The sequence below is a fragment of the Pipistrellus kuhlii genome, unplaced genomic scaffold (genome assembly GCF_014108245.1).
Source record: "Pipistrellus kuhlii isolate mPipKuh1 unplaced genomic scaffold, mPipKuh1.p scaffold_m20_p_2, whole genome shotgun sequence".
Taxonomy (NCBI): Eukaryota; Metazoa; Chordata; class Mammalia; order Chiroptera; family Vespertilionidae; genus Pipistrellus; species Pipistrellus kuhlii.
Genome location: NW_023425515.1, coordinates 129,036,013 through 129,051,081, shown reverse-complemented (window position 1 = coordinate 129,051,081; position 15,069 = coordinate 129,036,013). Strand labels below are relative to the sequence as shown.

General features: G+C 45.4%; 1 protein-coding gene and 1 long non-coding RNA gene across 2 annotated transcripts in view; one reads left to right on the top strand and one right to left on the bottom strand.

Annotated features, from left to right (window-relative positions):
- Positions 1 to 405: 405 nt before the first annotated feature.
- The window catches only part of LOC118724350, a 40,459-nt gene continuing 25,795 nt past the window's right edge, over positions 406 to 15,069 (top strand). Inside the window, exons 1-3 of the long non-coding RNA XR_004989563.1 lie at positions 406 to 417; positions 4,855 to 4,856; positions 11,075 to 11,079. This is a non-coding gene — a long non-coding RNA (uncharacterized LOC118724350). The remainder of the gene's footprint in view (positions 418 to 4,854; positions 4,857 to 11,074; positions 11,080 to 15,069) is intronic.
- Positions 1,061 to 1,804, bottom strand: LOC118724349 (barrier-to-autointegration factor-like). Its single transcript, XM_036447505.2, has one exon. The coding sequence runs from the start codon at positions 1,708 to 1,710 to the stop codon at positions 1,441 to 1,443; it is 270 nt and encodes an 89-aa protein (XP_036303398.1). The 5' UTR covers positions 1,711 to 1,804; the 3' UTR covers positions 1,061 to 1,440.

Here is a 15,069-nt window from a genome sequence, read left to right as displayed (position 1 = left end):
ACACATATATATATATATATATATATATATATATATATATATATATATAATTGATTTTTTTACAGAGAGGAAGGGAGAGGGATAGAGAGTTAGAAACATCGATGAGAGAGAATCATCTATCAGCTGCCTTCTGCACACCCCCTACTGGGGATGTGCCCACAACCAAGGTACATACCCTCAACAGGAATCAAACCTGGGACCCTTCAGTCCACAGGCCAACACTCTATCCACTGAGCAAAACTGGTCAGGGCAGGCTTGCTAATTTCTGATAAATTAGAAGGCAAATCCCTGGAGGAAGCCCCACTTTTTTCTATTAATTTTAAAAGCGAAAGTTTTTGCCGAAACCGGTTTGGCTCAATGGATAGAGCGTTGGCTTGGGGACTGAAAGGTCCCGGGTTTGATTCCGGTCAAGAGCATGTACCTTGGTTGTGGGCACATCCCCAGTGGGGGGTGTGCAAGAGGCAGCTGATCGATGACTCTCTCTCATCGATGTTTCTAACTCTGTGTCTCTCTCCTTTCCTCTCTGTACAAAATCAATAAAATATATATTTAATAAAATAAAAGGGAAAGTTTTGAAAAGCTTGAAGAATTTTTAAGGGGAGCTATCATTTTTTTGTTCCCTTTTTAACCTTCATACTTTTGTTTTAGACTAGATGATATTCTAAGACACATGCTGAATTCTTTATCCATTCATAAGCTATAATAAATATGTACTGAGTGCTCACTAGGTGCCAGGCAAAGTGCCAGGAGGTAATAATACAAAGCAAAGGTGAATCAGACTGTTTCTGGCCCTTGAGGAACCCCCATGTCCAAACAGGAGAGTCAGAAACATAGAAAGAATCACAACATGATAATCATAGCCTCAAGATTTTGAACATTCACTCAACGTCAGGCACTTTACTACATGATTTACATATGATATGTCATTTAACCCAACCACCAACCCCAATAGGGAGATGTGCATCTCTCCATTTGCAGATGAGGAGACAAGAAGCTTAGAGAGATAGTTATGTTGCCATTCTCTCGCTCTCCTCTGTACACTTAACTCCTCTACCTAAAATTTTCTTTTCTTTTTTTTTTTTTTTTACTACTGACTTTATTGATTTAAAAAACTTTATACGGACAGTGACGGTTTTGCCAAAAGAGAAGCCAAACGTCATTAAACAGACCAGGGGTGAGGGTAGGGGCCAGAAATCCACTCAGAAAAGCTGGTTGTTGACCTGAAACTGGCGGGAAGGAGAAGGGAGATGCATGCAAGAGTGAGAATTCCAAAAAAGGTGAAATGGTGAGGGGAGAGAACTCCCCCAAAGACCCGGAGGCCATTGGTGGTGGGCAGACAGCAATCGTTTCCTTGGTAGAAGACAAGGGAGCACCCCCACTCAGCTGCAAACTCTGGAGACTCGAGGCGGGGGTCAGGGGTCGGGGGCTCCCCAGAGAGCATCACAAGAAGGCGTCGCACCACTCGCGCAGGCACCCGAAGCAGTCCCCGGACTGCTTGGCGTTGGCGCCACACGTGTCCTTCAGCCACTCCCGGAACAGGTCTTCGTCCTTCTTCAGCACCAGGGACTGGCCCAGGACCACGTAGGCCTTGTCAAAGCCCCTCTCCTCCAGCTTCTTGCCCAGGACTTCACCGATCCCCGCCAGGCTGCCCACTGGCTTTTCCCCCATGGGCTCGGCCACGAAGTCTCGGTGCTTTTGGGAGGTTGTCATCTTGACCAGGGTTGATCTTGGTTGCGGGCATATCCCCAGTAAGCAGGAGGCAGCTGGTGGATGTTTCTCTCTCAAAGGTGTTTCTAACTATTTCTGTAAAAAGTCAGTAATTTTTTTTTTTAAGAAGAAAAAAAAAAAAAAGTCCAAAAAGAGTTTCCCCCACTATTCGAGAGAGAAATCTCTTCACTCCCCGGGGAAGGCGCTGTGTACTGCCCGGACCTCCCGGGGGAAAGACGATCCGGCCGCTCAGGTGGGCTCAGGTGGCGCACGCGGCGGCCGGGGCTCGGGAGGGCGTCACTCCCTCTGTGACCTTGGCTGGGAAATGAGGGCGCTGCTGCCCGGGAGGAGCAAACAAAAAGGGCCCTCCGCCCTCCGCCGCCCCGGGGGCTCCCGGGGTGGCAGCGGCTCCCGCCCCTCTACCTAAAATTTTCTATCTGCCTTCATCTAATTCCTGTTTGTCCTTCAAAAAGCCTTCCTTGACCTAGAGGAGGGACAATGCCTCGCCTACTGCTTCCTGTCCATCTCTAGCAGTGCATTGTCTCTAAATTTGCATTTAGTTTATGCCTGAATCCTCGACTAGATTGCATTAGGACTGAATTTCTTTCAGAGTGAGCATGGCTATGCCATCTTTGTATTCCTAGAATGTGGCTCAATGTATTTCATGCAATTCATTCTCAGTAAAAGCCATTTGACTGAATGAAGCACAGCAGAGCCAGGATTTGACTCTACATATATCTGCCTGGCTCCAAAGCCCTAACCAGTTCATTCTGTTAATTTGCTTAGAAATGAATCCTATGCAAAATATGGGAGCCCAGCCGAGACCGGTTTGGCTCAATGGATAGAGCGTCGGCTTGGGGACCAAAGAGTCCCGGGTTCGATTCCTGTCAAGGGCATGTACCTTGGTTGCGGGCATATCCCCAGTAGGGGGTGTGCAAGAGGCAGCTGATCGATGACTCTCTCATAGATGTTTCTAACTCTCTATCTCTCTCCCTTCCTCTCTGTACAAAATCAATAAAAAAAAAGAGAGACTTGCATTCCCTATTTGGGTGTGAAGGTCGTTTAAAAAAAAAAAAAAAAAATATATATATATATATATATATATATATATATATATATATATATATATATATGGGAGCCCAGAGGAGAGAAAGTCAGGGTAGGGCTCACAGAGGAGGTGATATTTAATATGGATTTTGAAGAATGTGTAGTAATTTGTCAAGTTCTGAGAGGAGCAAAAGCATCTCATCTGGGGAAACAGTTCACTCAGTGGCATGAGAGAGCAAGGTGCATTTGACCTATGAAGTGGTACTTTCACGTTGATACAGCACGGGTTGAGGGTGAATGATGGTAGATGGCAGGAAAGCTCGGGCACAACAGAATGAGAGAAACCTGATATGCCTTTCTAAGCAAAGAATTTAGTCACTGATAATTTTTAAATAGAGAAGGTCCCGTTTAATAGAGAGGAGTTGGAGTCCAAATACTTGGGTTGAAACCTAACTGTCACTATGTGATGTTAGCGATTCCCACGCACTCAGTTCCCTAACTGAAAACCTATAACACCTGACTCATCGCCTCATAGCGTTGTGATGAGATTCAATTAAGGTATACACTGAGTGGCCAGATTTTTATGATCTCTGAATGCATAATAATTTGGCCACTTGTGTGTGTGTGTGTGTGTGTGTGTGTATAGAGGCTCTGGTGGATGAATTCATGCATAGGAGAGGTCCGGACTTCCTGGCCAGGGGGAGGGGATATGGACATGGGCAGTTGGCCGGCCTGCCTGCTGGTCGAACTCCTGGTTGATGGGACAATTTGCATATACGCTGAGTGGCCAGATTATTATGCGTTCAGAGATCATAATAATCTGGCCACTCAGTGTGTAACCTAAAATTAACCGTTACAAGCATACCTGGTTTTATCTCACTTTGCTTTATTGTGCTTCACAGATGTCATGTTTTTTTTACAAATTAAAGGCAAGACCCTCCACCAGCAGAAAAGCAGAAAAGATTTTGACTCACTTTATTACGATAATTGCATTGTGGTGATGGTCTGGGACCAAAACCACAATATCTCCAAGGAATGCCTGTATAAATGCTAATTATTACTAACAAGTGAATTAGTGTGTTAGGGCTATCATAACAAATAACACAGACCAGGTGGCTTAAAGGACAGAAAGGGATTTCCTCACAGTCTGGAGGCTGGAAGTCTCAGATCAAGGTGTTGGCAGGGATGGTTTTCTTCTGAAGTCTCTCTCCTTGGCTTGCAGACGGCCATCTTTTCTCTGTGCTTGTCTGTGTTCTAATCTCTTTTTATAAGGACACCAGTCACATTGGATTAGGGTCACCATAATGACCTCATTTTACACCCTCCCCCACTTAATTACCTTTTTAAAGGCCCTATTTCCAAGTGTAGTCACATTTTGAGGTATTAAGAGTTAAAACTTTAGCATGAATTTTGAAAGTGATACAATTCAGCCTATAACAGCACTTAAAAAAAATATATATTTTTTTATTGATTTCAGAGAGGAAGGAAGAAGGAGAGGGAAATTGAAACATCAATGATGAGAATCATTGATCAGCTGCCTCCTGCATGCCCCCTACTGGGGATCAAGCCCGAAATCCAGACATGTGCCCTTGGCCAGAATCGAACCTGAGACCCTTCAGTTCACAGGCTGATGCTCTATCCACTGAGCCAAACTAGGTAGGGCAGCATTTTTTTTTTCTTTTTAAATCAATCTTTATTGTTCATATTATTACAAAGGTTCCTCATTTCTCCCCACCTCCACCAGGTTCCCACCCGACCCTTGGCCCCTTCCCCATCCCCAATTGTCCTCATTCATAGGTGCAGTTTATGTTCAGTCTCTTCCTCCCTCCCTTTGCCCGATAGTAAATCCCTTTTCAGATAGTAAATCAGTTACTTAGCATTTTCTCATATCAATAATACCACCACATGCCCAATGATACATTTCACACAAAAGACATTTCCAAATAGGTCAACCAGCCTCATCCAGGCCCCACCCATAGCACTCACAGATCAACACCCCAGCGCTATACTAACTCAACACATCCAGATCTAAGCCTTCATCACTTGATTCAGCAGACCCTCAAGTTCCCACAAAAGTTTCCAGCCATGTCTGAGAGGCAGCCGTGGGGTAGGGGCAGGCGAGGAGCGAGCTGTTCTGGGCCTGGCTGCTCCTGGCCTGGCCTCTGTTGTTCTGGTTTGTTCCACAATCAGTTGTTCCGAGTCTGGTCACCGCCGCTCCCGACCTAGTTGCTCTGGACCTGGCTGCTGCTGTTCCGGGCCTGGCCGCACCCGACCCGGCTGCTCTGGGCCCGGCTGCTCTGGGCCCGGCCACTCCGGGCCTGGCCGCTCCCAGCCTGGCAGCTGCTGCTCCGGGCCTGGCCTCACCAGACCCGGCTGCTCCGGGCCTGGGCGCTCCCAGCCTGGCAGCCTCTGCTCCGTGCCTGGCCGCTCCCAGCCTGGCAACTGCTGCTTTGGGCCTGGCCGCACCACACCTGGCTGCTCCGGGCCTGGCCGCTCCCAGCCTGGCAGCAGCTGCTCCGGGCCTGGCCGCTCCCAGCCTGGCAACCGCTGCTTTGGGCCTGGCCGCACCACACCCGGCTGCTCCGGGCCTGGCCGCTCCCAGCCTGGCAGCCGCTGCTCCGGGCCTGGCCGCACCACACCCGGCTGCTCCGGGCCTGGCTGCTCCCAGCCTGGCAGCCGCTGCTCCTGGCATGGCTGCACCAGACCCGGCTGCTCTAGGCTCGGCCGCTCCGAGTCTGGCCGCTCCCAGCCTGGATGCTCCGGGCTTGACTACTGCTGTTCTGGACCTGGCTGCTCCCAACCCGGCTGCTCTGGGCCCGGCTTCTCCGAGCTCGGCCACTCCGGGTCTGGGTGTTCCTGGACTGGCCTCCCTGGGCTTGGCTGCCTCCACCTCAGGCCTGGCTACCACTGCCCCAGGTCTGGCTGCTCCAGTGCTGGCTGTTGTTGCTCTGGTTCTGGTTGTTGCTGCTCTGGGGCCTGGCCGTTGCTGCTTTGTGCCTGGGCACTCTAGGCCTGGCCGCTGCTGTTCCAACATTCTGTCCTTTTTTTTTTTTAAAACACATTTATGTTGCAATGTTGGCTGGTGAGTTGAGTTCTGACTTAGTCTTTGATTTTTCAAGATCTTCTTTGTATTCTTTCTTAAGTAATTTTACTATCTTTTGCTCTCACTTGATTTCTTCACATTGAGAACTTTGGTTTCTTCCTCCTTGTCCTGGGAGCTCAGCAGGTTGGCCTGTGGCACCCCTTTGTTCTCTGCGGGCTCCCGCGCTGCTCCAGCCTGTTGCCGGGGTCGGCGCCGCCCAGGAAGCAGCCCCCAGCCTTGGCTCCGTTGCCCGCGCTCAGAGGTCGATGGCTCAGGGGCACCCCCCCCCTGGGGGCCCCGTTGCCCGGCTCCCTGCGGGCGCCCGGCTGGCTGGTGTCCAGCAGGGGCTCCTGCTCCCTGTCGCATTCCTCCAGTCTGGAGCTTTTTTTTTCTCCTTCTCGCTAGGGGAGTCTAGGATCAGAGTCAACAGACTGTCCTCTGCGCGCAGTGCGCACGACTCTGGGGGCTCTGCTTTTCTCCACTCCCCTGGGATTCCGCCTCACAGCCCCGTCTCCCCCTGCCCAAGCCTGGGTCCCCAGGGTCTGGTCCAGGACTGGGGTTCAGAGCAGTCCGGACTGAGGCTCAGTGCCTCTGGAGGCTTTGTTTCTTCACGCTAGGGTACTCCAGCATCAGAGTCAACATTCAGTCCTCTGCGCACAATGTGCGCGCGACTACGGGGGCCCTGCTTTTCGCTGCTCGCTTGGGATTCCGCCTCACAGCCCCATCTCCCCCTGCCGGAGCCTGAGTCCCCAGGGTCTGGCTCATAACTGGGGGTCAGCGCTGCCGGTTCGGGGGTTCAGCCCAGGCTGGGGGTTTTATTTCCTTCCTGCTAGGGAATGCCAGGCAGCACCCAGCCCTCTCCTCCTGTCTGGCTGCGACCTCTCCGCGCGCGCACGCAGCATGTCTCAGTATTTTAGGCTTTTTTTCAGCTCCTCTGATTTTCCTTCTGGTTTTCTCTTTCCTTCTTGTTGTAGAATTTTCAGTCAGTCGACTACCTGTAGCTCTGGGCGATGTCCACTCTACATTTTAGTTGTATTCCATTGAAATTGTTGTCTGCTGCTGCGGTTAGGTGTCTACCTGAGCAGCCATCTTGGATCCTCTCCATTTTTTTTAATTTTTTTTTTAATGTAACAATTCCACAATGGCCGAAACCGGTTTGGCTCAGTGGTAGAGCGTTGGTCTGCGAATTGAAAGGTCCCAGGTTCGATTCTGGTCAAGGGCATGTACCTTGGTTGTGGGCACATTCCCGGTAGGGTGTTTGCAAGAGGCAGCTGGTCGATGTTTCTCTCTCATCAACGTTTCTAGCTCTCTATCCCTCTCTCCTCCTCTCTGTAAAAAATCAATAAAATATATTTAAAACAAAAACAAAAAACAATTCCACAATGACTACTTAGGTAATGCCAAATGAAAAATGGGAAACCTACCTTATTTTCAAACCACGTCATTCAAACAAGAAATAAAGTCACAGACTCATCCCCACACCTTTTTTCCTATGAAATGAATCCTCTAGTCAGAGGCTGTGCTGAGTGGGATTTCATATCCAGGGATCAAGCTTTCCATAACCCATCCCCAAAAACAGCACTGGCTGTGGCTCCGCAAACAGGAAAGGTAATCCCATGCCTGGGATTAGTGTCCATCCTCTCCAAGGTGAACCACTGGCTCTTCCAGGATGGAAGGGGCCCTCAAACTGACCTCTTTAAGGAATAGTTCCACATGCGGACCCCTGTTTTGTCTATGTTGCTGACAGCTGGATGTTTAGAAGCAGCAGCAGCTAGACTGGCACTGGGAAGTAGAATTCCATGCTTCGTGTCAATGCATAGTCTTCATTTTGGCCACAACGGCCAGTCTGTTCATGTGCCCATCATGGCAATAGCAAAGGCTGGCTAACACTAACTAGCTGAGAAATTTTGCCCACTTTGTTCAGCACTTCCGTGGTAGATGCTCTGGCAGGCATGAACATAACACAGAAATCTCCATACTTGATGCCTACTCTCTCTGTCCTCTATGTTCCTTGTCTCCTGTCATCCAATCCTTTTCTTCCATGCTCCTGACCACATAGATGGTCAGGCCAGTCCGTATATATTCTTACCTCAGACCATTCTTCTTTCACACCACCGCATGGCAGGCAGAGTGAGTTACCTGATTGGTGAATTTTGAAATAGATGAGCATCCTCCTTCCTGTTTCTCTGCCTATGAGTGTGTGGGTCAGTCTGTCTAGTTCTGCTGCTAAAGTACTGTACATCCTCCAAACTAGACTCTATTAGTAATTAAAGGGATATTTGGGCCTCCAACTGTCTGACTCCTACATAGTCTCTTAATTAGTTCCAAGCTCCAGAAATGTTACTGATTTTGTGACTGAAACCCAGACAGAAAGTATGTAATCTGAGCCTTCAGCCAGCAAAAGGGCAGTGCTTCCTACTTCAAAGTTTCTCCAGAGAGGTGGGCACTCCCCTGAACCCAGGGAATTAGAGAATATTTGATGTCATGGTGGACATAGGAGTGAAGCGCTTGAAAGAACATTAGCCCCTTGCCCTGGCCAGGTGTCTCAGTTGGTTGGAGCATCATCCTATACAAAAAGGTTGCCAATTTGATTCCTGGTCAGGGCACATACCCAGGTTGAGGATTTGATCCCCGGTCGGCACATACGAGAGGCAAGAGATCAATGTTTCATTCTCGCATAGATCTCTCTCTCTCTCTCTCTCTCTCTCTCTCTCTCTCCCCCCCCCCCCCTTTCCTCTCTCTTAACATATCCTTGGGTGAAGATAAAAAAAAGAAAAGAATATTATCCCCTGATAGAAAGTTCTGGGTGACAAGGAGGTAGGTGCTTCTGGTTGCTTCATCTCTCGGTCTTCTTCAGAGCTTATTTTCAGGAGCCCAATGTGATGAGAGCTAAAACCAGGCTCCTGTAGCAACTCAGATTCTTTGAACTCATAGTTCATTTGGACCCTATCATGGAGAGAACTTTGGAAGTATCAGGGAGAAAATACTTTAAAAAACATATTTTATTGATTTTTTTACAGAGAGGAAGGGAGAGGAATAGGGAATTAGAAACATCAATCAGCTGCCTCCTGCACACCTCCTACTGGAGATGTGCCCGCAACCAAGGTACATGCCCTTGGCCATAATCAAACCTGGGACCCTTCAGTCCGAGGGCTGATGCTCTATCCACTGAGCCAAACCTGTTAGAGAGAGAAAATACTTTTAAAATTCTCTTTGAAAGCACATTTTTCTTTATATGTGTTTTTGTTGGTTGTTGCGGAAAGATTCTTTCCATACACTGAATTCTTCACAAATACTAATTGCCTATTGCATTTGAGGTATTTACTATGAGTGTGTGTGTGTGTGTGTGTGTGCAAGAAAAAATAAGCAGTTTTCACACTTCTTACAAGTATTCAGTTAGTGACTATGTACTAACTGAAGCAAATTTTTTCATTTCAAAGCAATGTTGAAGTACTTTTGCTCAGTGAATTATTAGGAAGGATGAAGTTCCCATATAAGTGTGGAAACTAGAGCACCTTATTTTACCTCAAAAAAGAGAAATAAAACAAAAGGGAAATATCTTATGTTTTTGTTCTAAGTAAAGGGAACAGAATACATTTGATGTTCACTTACTTTTCACAGTGCCAACAGTTGGCCCACTTCTGCCCTTCTGGTGGCCACACCTGTTGCATCACAAAACCGAAAACAGATACGTGGGCTCCTAGAAAGCAGAAGTAAGTGTCAGATTCAATCAGAGAAGCAGTGGGAACATCATAGGGTGAAGCCTGTGCTTAACCACAAGGTGCCAAATTTGACCAAGGGTTGCTGCAGACAAAGAGAAGTCACAGATGAGCAGCTGGGAGAGGAAGAGAGGCAGGAGGAGGAAAGAGATGGAGATAAGAGATGGGAAAGCAGATACAGATCAATTCCGTGTGGTTGGCTGGAAGGTGGGCTTTGAGGTTTGGGCTGCTTTGAGTGAGCCCAATGCTGCTGTTGTTCCCCTCACCTCCCTGCACTGCCCAACATTTGACACCTGTAACAGACAATCGTTCATAGGAGGTTAAAAAACATGGCAGTGAAAAGCCTGGGCTTTCGAGTCAGGAAACCTGGTGTCAAGGCCCAGCATCATTATGAGTGTGTGGGTCAGTCTGTCTAGTTCTGCTGCTAAAGGACATCATTAATTAACATACCAATTAACTCAATAACTCCCACTTTTAGTTTCGTTATCTGTAAATGGAACTAAAAGGGACTCTTTCTCAGAGAAAAGTGTGATGATGATTATATGAGATAATAGATTCCAGAGTTCTTAGCACAATGCCTGGCATATAATGAGTCCCGATAAAAGTTAGCTCGTGTTATTAACCTGGGTCAATAGAACTCTAACTGAGCTGGAAAGACCCACAGATGTGTGGAAGTGTCTTTGTTTAAACCACACTTCACCAAAGCCATTCCATTTTCATCTATTTTATATACATATTTGTCTTCTGTGAAGATTTTGCTTTAAACCCCCCCCCCCCCCAAAAAAAAAAAAAAAAACCTTCAAGCTCTGGCCAGATAGCTCATTTGGTTAGAGCATCATCCCAACACTCTAAGGTTGTGGTTTGGATCCCTGACAGGGCACAAACAACAGTGAACCAGTAAATGCATAAATAAGTGGGACAACAAATCTCTCTCTCTCTCTCTCTCTCTCTCTCTCTCTCTCTCTCTCTCTCTCTCTCTCTCTTCCTCTTTCTAAAAAATCAGTTAAAAATATTTTTAAAGCCCTTCAAGATCATGATCTAAATCACTGATGTAAATCTTGAATTGGGCAAGTCAAAGGACCTGCTCAGGACACTTTACTAGAAAGTTCCCTCCATACTGGCAGAGACTAGCCTTTGGGTACAAAGTCCCACCAGCTATGATGACACTTGTAATGCCATCTGCCTGCCTACACTTTAACATCTTACACATAAGGAAACAATGGGAAATTTTTTGTCAGTTGCCCTGCTCAAACTCAGGAAACATTGCAACCATAGCGTTTCCTCAATCCACCAAGTTCATTAACAGAATTGTTTCTCTTTGGCTTCATTCTTCCAGTGCAGCTTCCCAGATAACAGGTGATCAATGCTGACAATGATAATTTATAGGTTCTTCGATTAGCAACAAAGATTTACTTCTTTTAGGTAAAGCTTGGATTAATGTCGTCACTGATAAAATTAGTCTCTGGATACAGAGTTTAATGCCTTGGGAAGCGTGTAAGTCAAATACAGGGGAAAGAAGAGTAGGTGTAAGAAAAATTTGATTTCTACAATTTTATGTCCAGAAAATTAAATTGAAAGAGAAGTTTTAAAAATCTCTTTTTGCATTAGTTATAGCGTTAAATAGTTTTCTTTGAGAAATAAAGCTAGATGCACCATCATTTTAGAAGGTTAGGTTGGTGCATCTTTCCATGCACCGAGTGTTTTTTAATGTGGAAGGTTCCAGGTGGGCTCTTGGATTGTTCTGTGCTTCAACAATGCCATGAAAATTGGTCTGGGATTATATTTCCCACGCCCCCACCTCCTATTACCAAACTAGTATATCACCCATCTGCACAGGGATAAAATTTACACCTGCATCATGCAATTTCTATAAGAATACACTTTGTTTTGATAGAAGGGCTTGTGACACAAGAAGGCAACAAAAGTTATTTTTATAACCCTCGAAGGTCAGGGATCTGGAAAAATAAATAAATGTAGTATACTTATTTGACAATAGTAAAGTTTTTTTTTTTTTAAAGAGTAGAAATACATTTTTAACCATGTATTATATAGAGAAGTTTAGAAATCTTAATCTAGAAAATAACTAAATAAAATCTTCACTTAGAGTATATTTGGTCAGAGTTTATAGGGACATTTTGATAATCAAAAACCATATGTACACTATAAATATAATGTTCTGGAAGTTAAATCAAAGCACTGAAATATAATGCCATAAAAATAAAATTGAATGTAATGACACATTTAAAAATTTTAATTACTACATGAGGCTCAGGGTCATATATGAAACTATAATCATTATATTGTACTGGGTTAAAAAGAGAAATGTCAGTTAACTTTTCTTAGTAATAGAATAATGAATAGTAGAATTTACTACATTCAGTAACATTTAGCAGCCCACCACCCCAATTTAAACTGCTTTTCTTTAAAAAAAAAATTTTTTTTATTGATTTCAAAGAGGAAGAGAAGAGAGCAATAGAAACATCAATGATGAGAGAGATCATTAATTGGCTGCCTCATGCAGGGGATCCAGTCCACAACCCAGGCTTGTGCCCTGACTGGGAATCAAGCTTTGATCTCCTGAGTCATAGGTCAATGCTCAACCACTGAACCACACCAGCTGGGCAAAACTGCTTTTCTTTTCTTTTTTTTAAATATATTTTACTGATTTTGTACAGAGAGGAAGGGAGAGAGATAGAGAGTCAGAAACATCAATGAGAGAGAGTCATCGATCAGCTGCCTCTTGCACAGCCCCCACCGAGGATATGCTCTCAACCAAGATACATGCCCTTGACCGGAATTGAACCCGGGACCTTTCAGTCCCCAAGCCGACGCTCTATCCATTGAGCCAAACCGGTTTTGGCAAACTGCTTTTCTTTAAATATATATATTTTATTGACTTTTTACAGAGTGGAAGAAAGAGCGATAGAGAGTTAGAAACATCGATGAGAGAGAATCATGGATCAGCTGCCTCTTGCACACCCCCTACAGGGAATGTGCCCGCAACCAAGGTACATGCCCTTGACTGGAATCGAACCTGGTACCTTTCAGTCCATAGGCTGACGCTCTATTCATTGAGCCAAACCGGTTTCAGCAAAACTGCTTTCCTTTAAAACTAGGTTATTTCATCTTATTCTATATTCAGTAAATATTTTTTTATCTATTACTGTAATAGTTATAAAATAGCAAAAGTGTTCCATGCTTTAGCTACGTGAACCCTGATGAAAGTATTTTTTTTTTTTTCTGGTTAAATAGGAAGTAGTATAAATAACTTACTATTTGAATATTTCCCTTAGGCAATCTATATAGATGACCTTCATTTATTAAGGCAATTAAATTAGCTGTGGACAAAAAGCTATTTAAAGTTAATTTTAAGCAACTGCAGTTGTAATTTACAAACTACCTTTCGACTCATTTATTCTGAGAGAGAGTTGGGAGGCTGATGGCTTTTATTCCGGACCTCTCGTTATTTATGTGAGGCAGATACAGACCAGATGCATGCCCCAATGAACCGTGATGCATGCCCTAGATGTGTGCCCCAACAAACCACAGCCATCTCCCCCAAATCTAACTACTCAATCCCTCCCCCCTTCCCTCAGTCAACCATAGTTCCTCTTGGGGTAGAAACCTTTTGAACAGGACAATCTGTTCCACACTTACATTTATGTCTAGAAAGCCAGGTGATTATGGAATGTATTTTCACTGAACTTTTCTTTAAACTGAATCTGGAATTGTTGAGCAAAATGTAATTTACTTTTCTAGCTTTTTAAAATCAGGACAGTATAAGGGAAAGATGGAAACATTCAATTGAAGTCTGAGAGCCTGAAGAATAACACATTATTTGCTCAAAGTCATGCAGGTGGAGAAAAGAACTTGTGATTTCATGTCCTCAGATATATTGCTTATTCAAAGACATATTTAAATTCATTTAGAAATAAAATATTTCAATCAATATTGGCTTCATGGACATGCAATCTGTGCAATCAGAGTTGAGAGTACTACATTTACCTGTGCTGCCATCTTGACTGAAAGACTAATTATTCTTTCTCAGCTTCATTTCCTCCTTGGTAAAGTGGGCATAATCACCACTTTCTCAAAAGGTTTTATGTATAAGGACCCAGAAAATATTATATGATCAATAAATATTATATTTATGATGTCTTGGGGATGGTGCAGGAAGACTTCTCTAAGGAGGTGGAACTCTGTAGAACAGTGTTTCCCAAACTTTTGACATATGTGTACCCCTTCTATAATTTTCATAATGCTGAGTACCCCTCGTACTCATGAGAACGTAGAATTAGACGCAGCTGAGCACGGTGCAGTGCATATCCCCACCAAACTCCGGTGCAACTCATACCCCCACCAAACTCTTCCCATACCCCTGGGAGTACACGAACCACACTTTGGGAAACACTGCGTAGAACCTAAACTGAACTCTACTAGTATAGGCAGTGAAAGAGCAAGACAGTTATTACAGTCATGAGGAATGATATGAGCAATATAAAGAATAAAGTAAGGCAAATTTATGAACCAATTTTGTGCTTTCTCTCTATACTCCTATAACATTCTATACTTACGGGGTTTTTACGGTCTAATTCTAAAAACCCATTCTTGGAAAGCAAGAAATGTATCATTTATGGCTGTTGCTATATTCTCAGTACCTAACATAATACCTGGTGCGCAGTAGGCACTCAAGCACAATGCTGAGTGAGTGGAGAAATTAACAGGTCCAGTGTCAGTTGCAAGATTAATTGAAGATGGGTTCTTTAAAATTTAAATTCTTTGTTGTTGAAGGTATTACATATTTCTGCTTTTCCCCCCATTGACCTCTCCCCAGCCGCTCCTGCCTCCCAGCACATGCCCTCGCCCCCCTAGTGTCCTTCAGCCCAGCCTGTGCCCTCTCTCAGTCCGGGACCCCTTGGGGGATGTCTGACTGCCAGCTTGTGGCTGGATGACCTTCTGAGGCTGCACAGCCTGCTGCTTGAGCTTCATCAGCTGCTGCACATGCACAGTCTGTCCTGTGAACACCACTGAGTGGGTGAGTCAAGTGTGGTGGCAGGCTCACCACGCTGAGTTCCCTGCACTTCCCTGAGTCACTGAGTTATTCAGACTCACTGCCTTCTACCGAGAACGGAACCAAAACTGGGCCTAATCTGGCAGCTGGACATCCCTCTCACAGTCCCGGATCCCTCAGAAGATGCAGTAGTGCACCAAGTAGCAGGAAGCCAGGGAGGAGCCTGAATCAGGACCAGGCACTCTTCAGTGTGAACTCATCCTGGCCCATTGTGCCTGCTGCCACCGCTCAGCAGTGCTGCCTCAGAGTCAGGAGAGTCTCCCCATGCCTTGGCAGCTGCGCTTACAAGCCATGAGTCCAACTTCTGGCTGAGCGGCAAACACCCTCTGGAGCACACTGATCACTAGGGGCAGCTCCTGCATTGAGAGTCTTCCCCTCTGGTGGTCACTGTGCATCATAGCAACTAGTCGTTCTGGTCATTCTGATCGTTCCACTGTTAACGG

Bases quoted from the DNA above. Each gene is read 5' to 3' on its own strand.
- LOC118724349 (XM_036447505.2), bottom strand. From the start codon at position 1,710: ATGACAACCTCCCAAAAGCACCGAGACTTCGTGGCCGAGCCCATGGGG.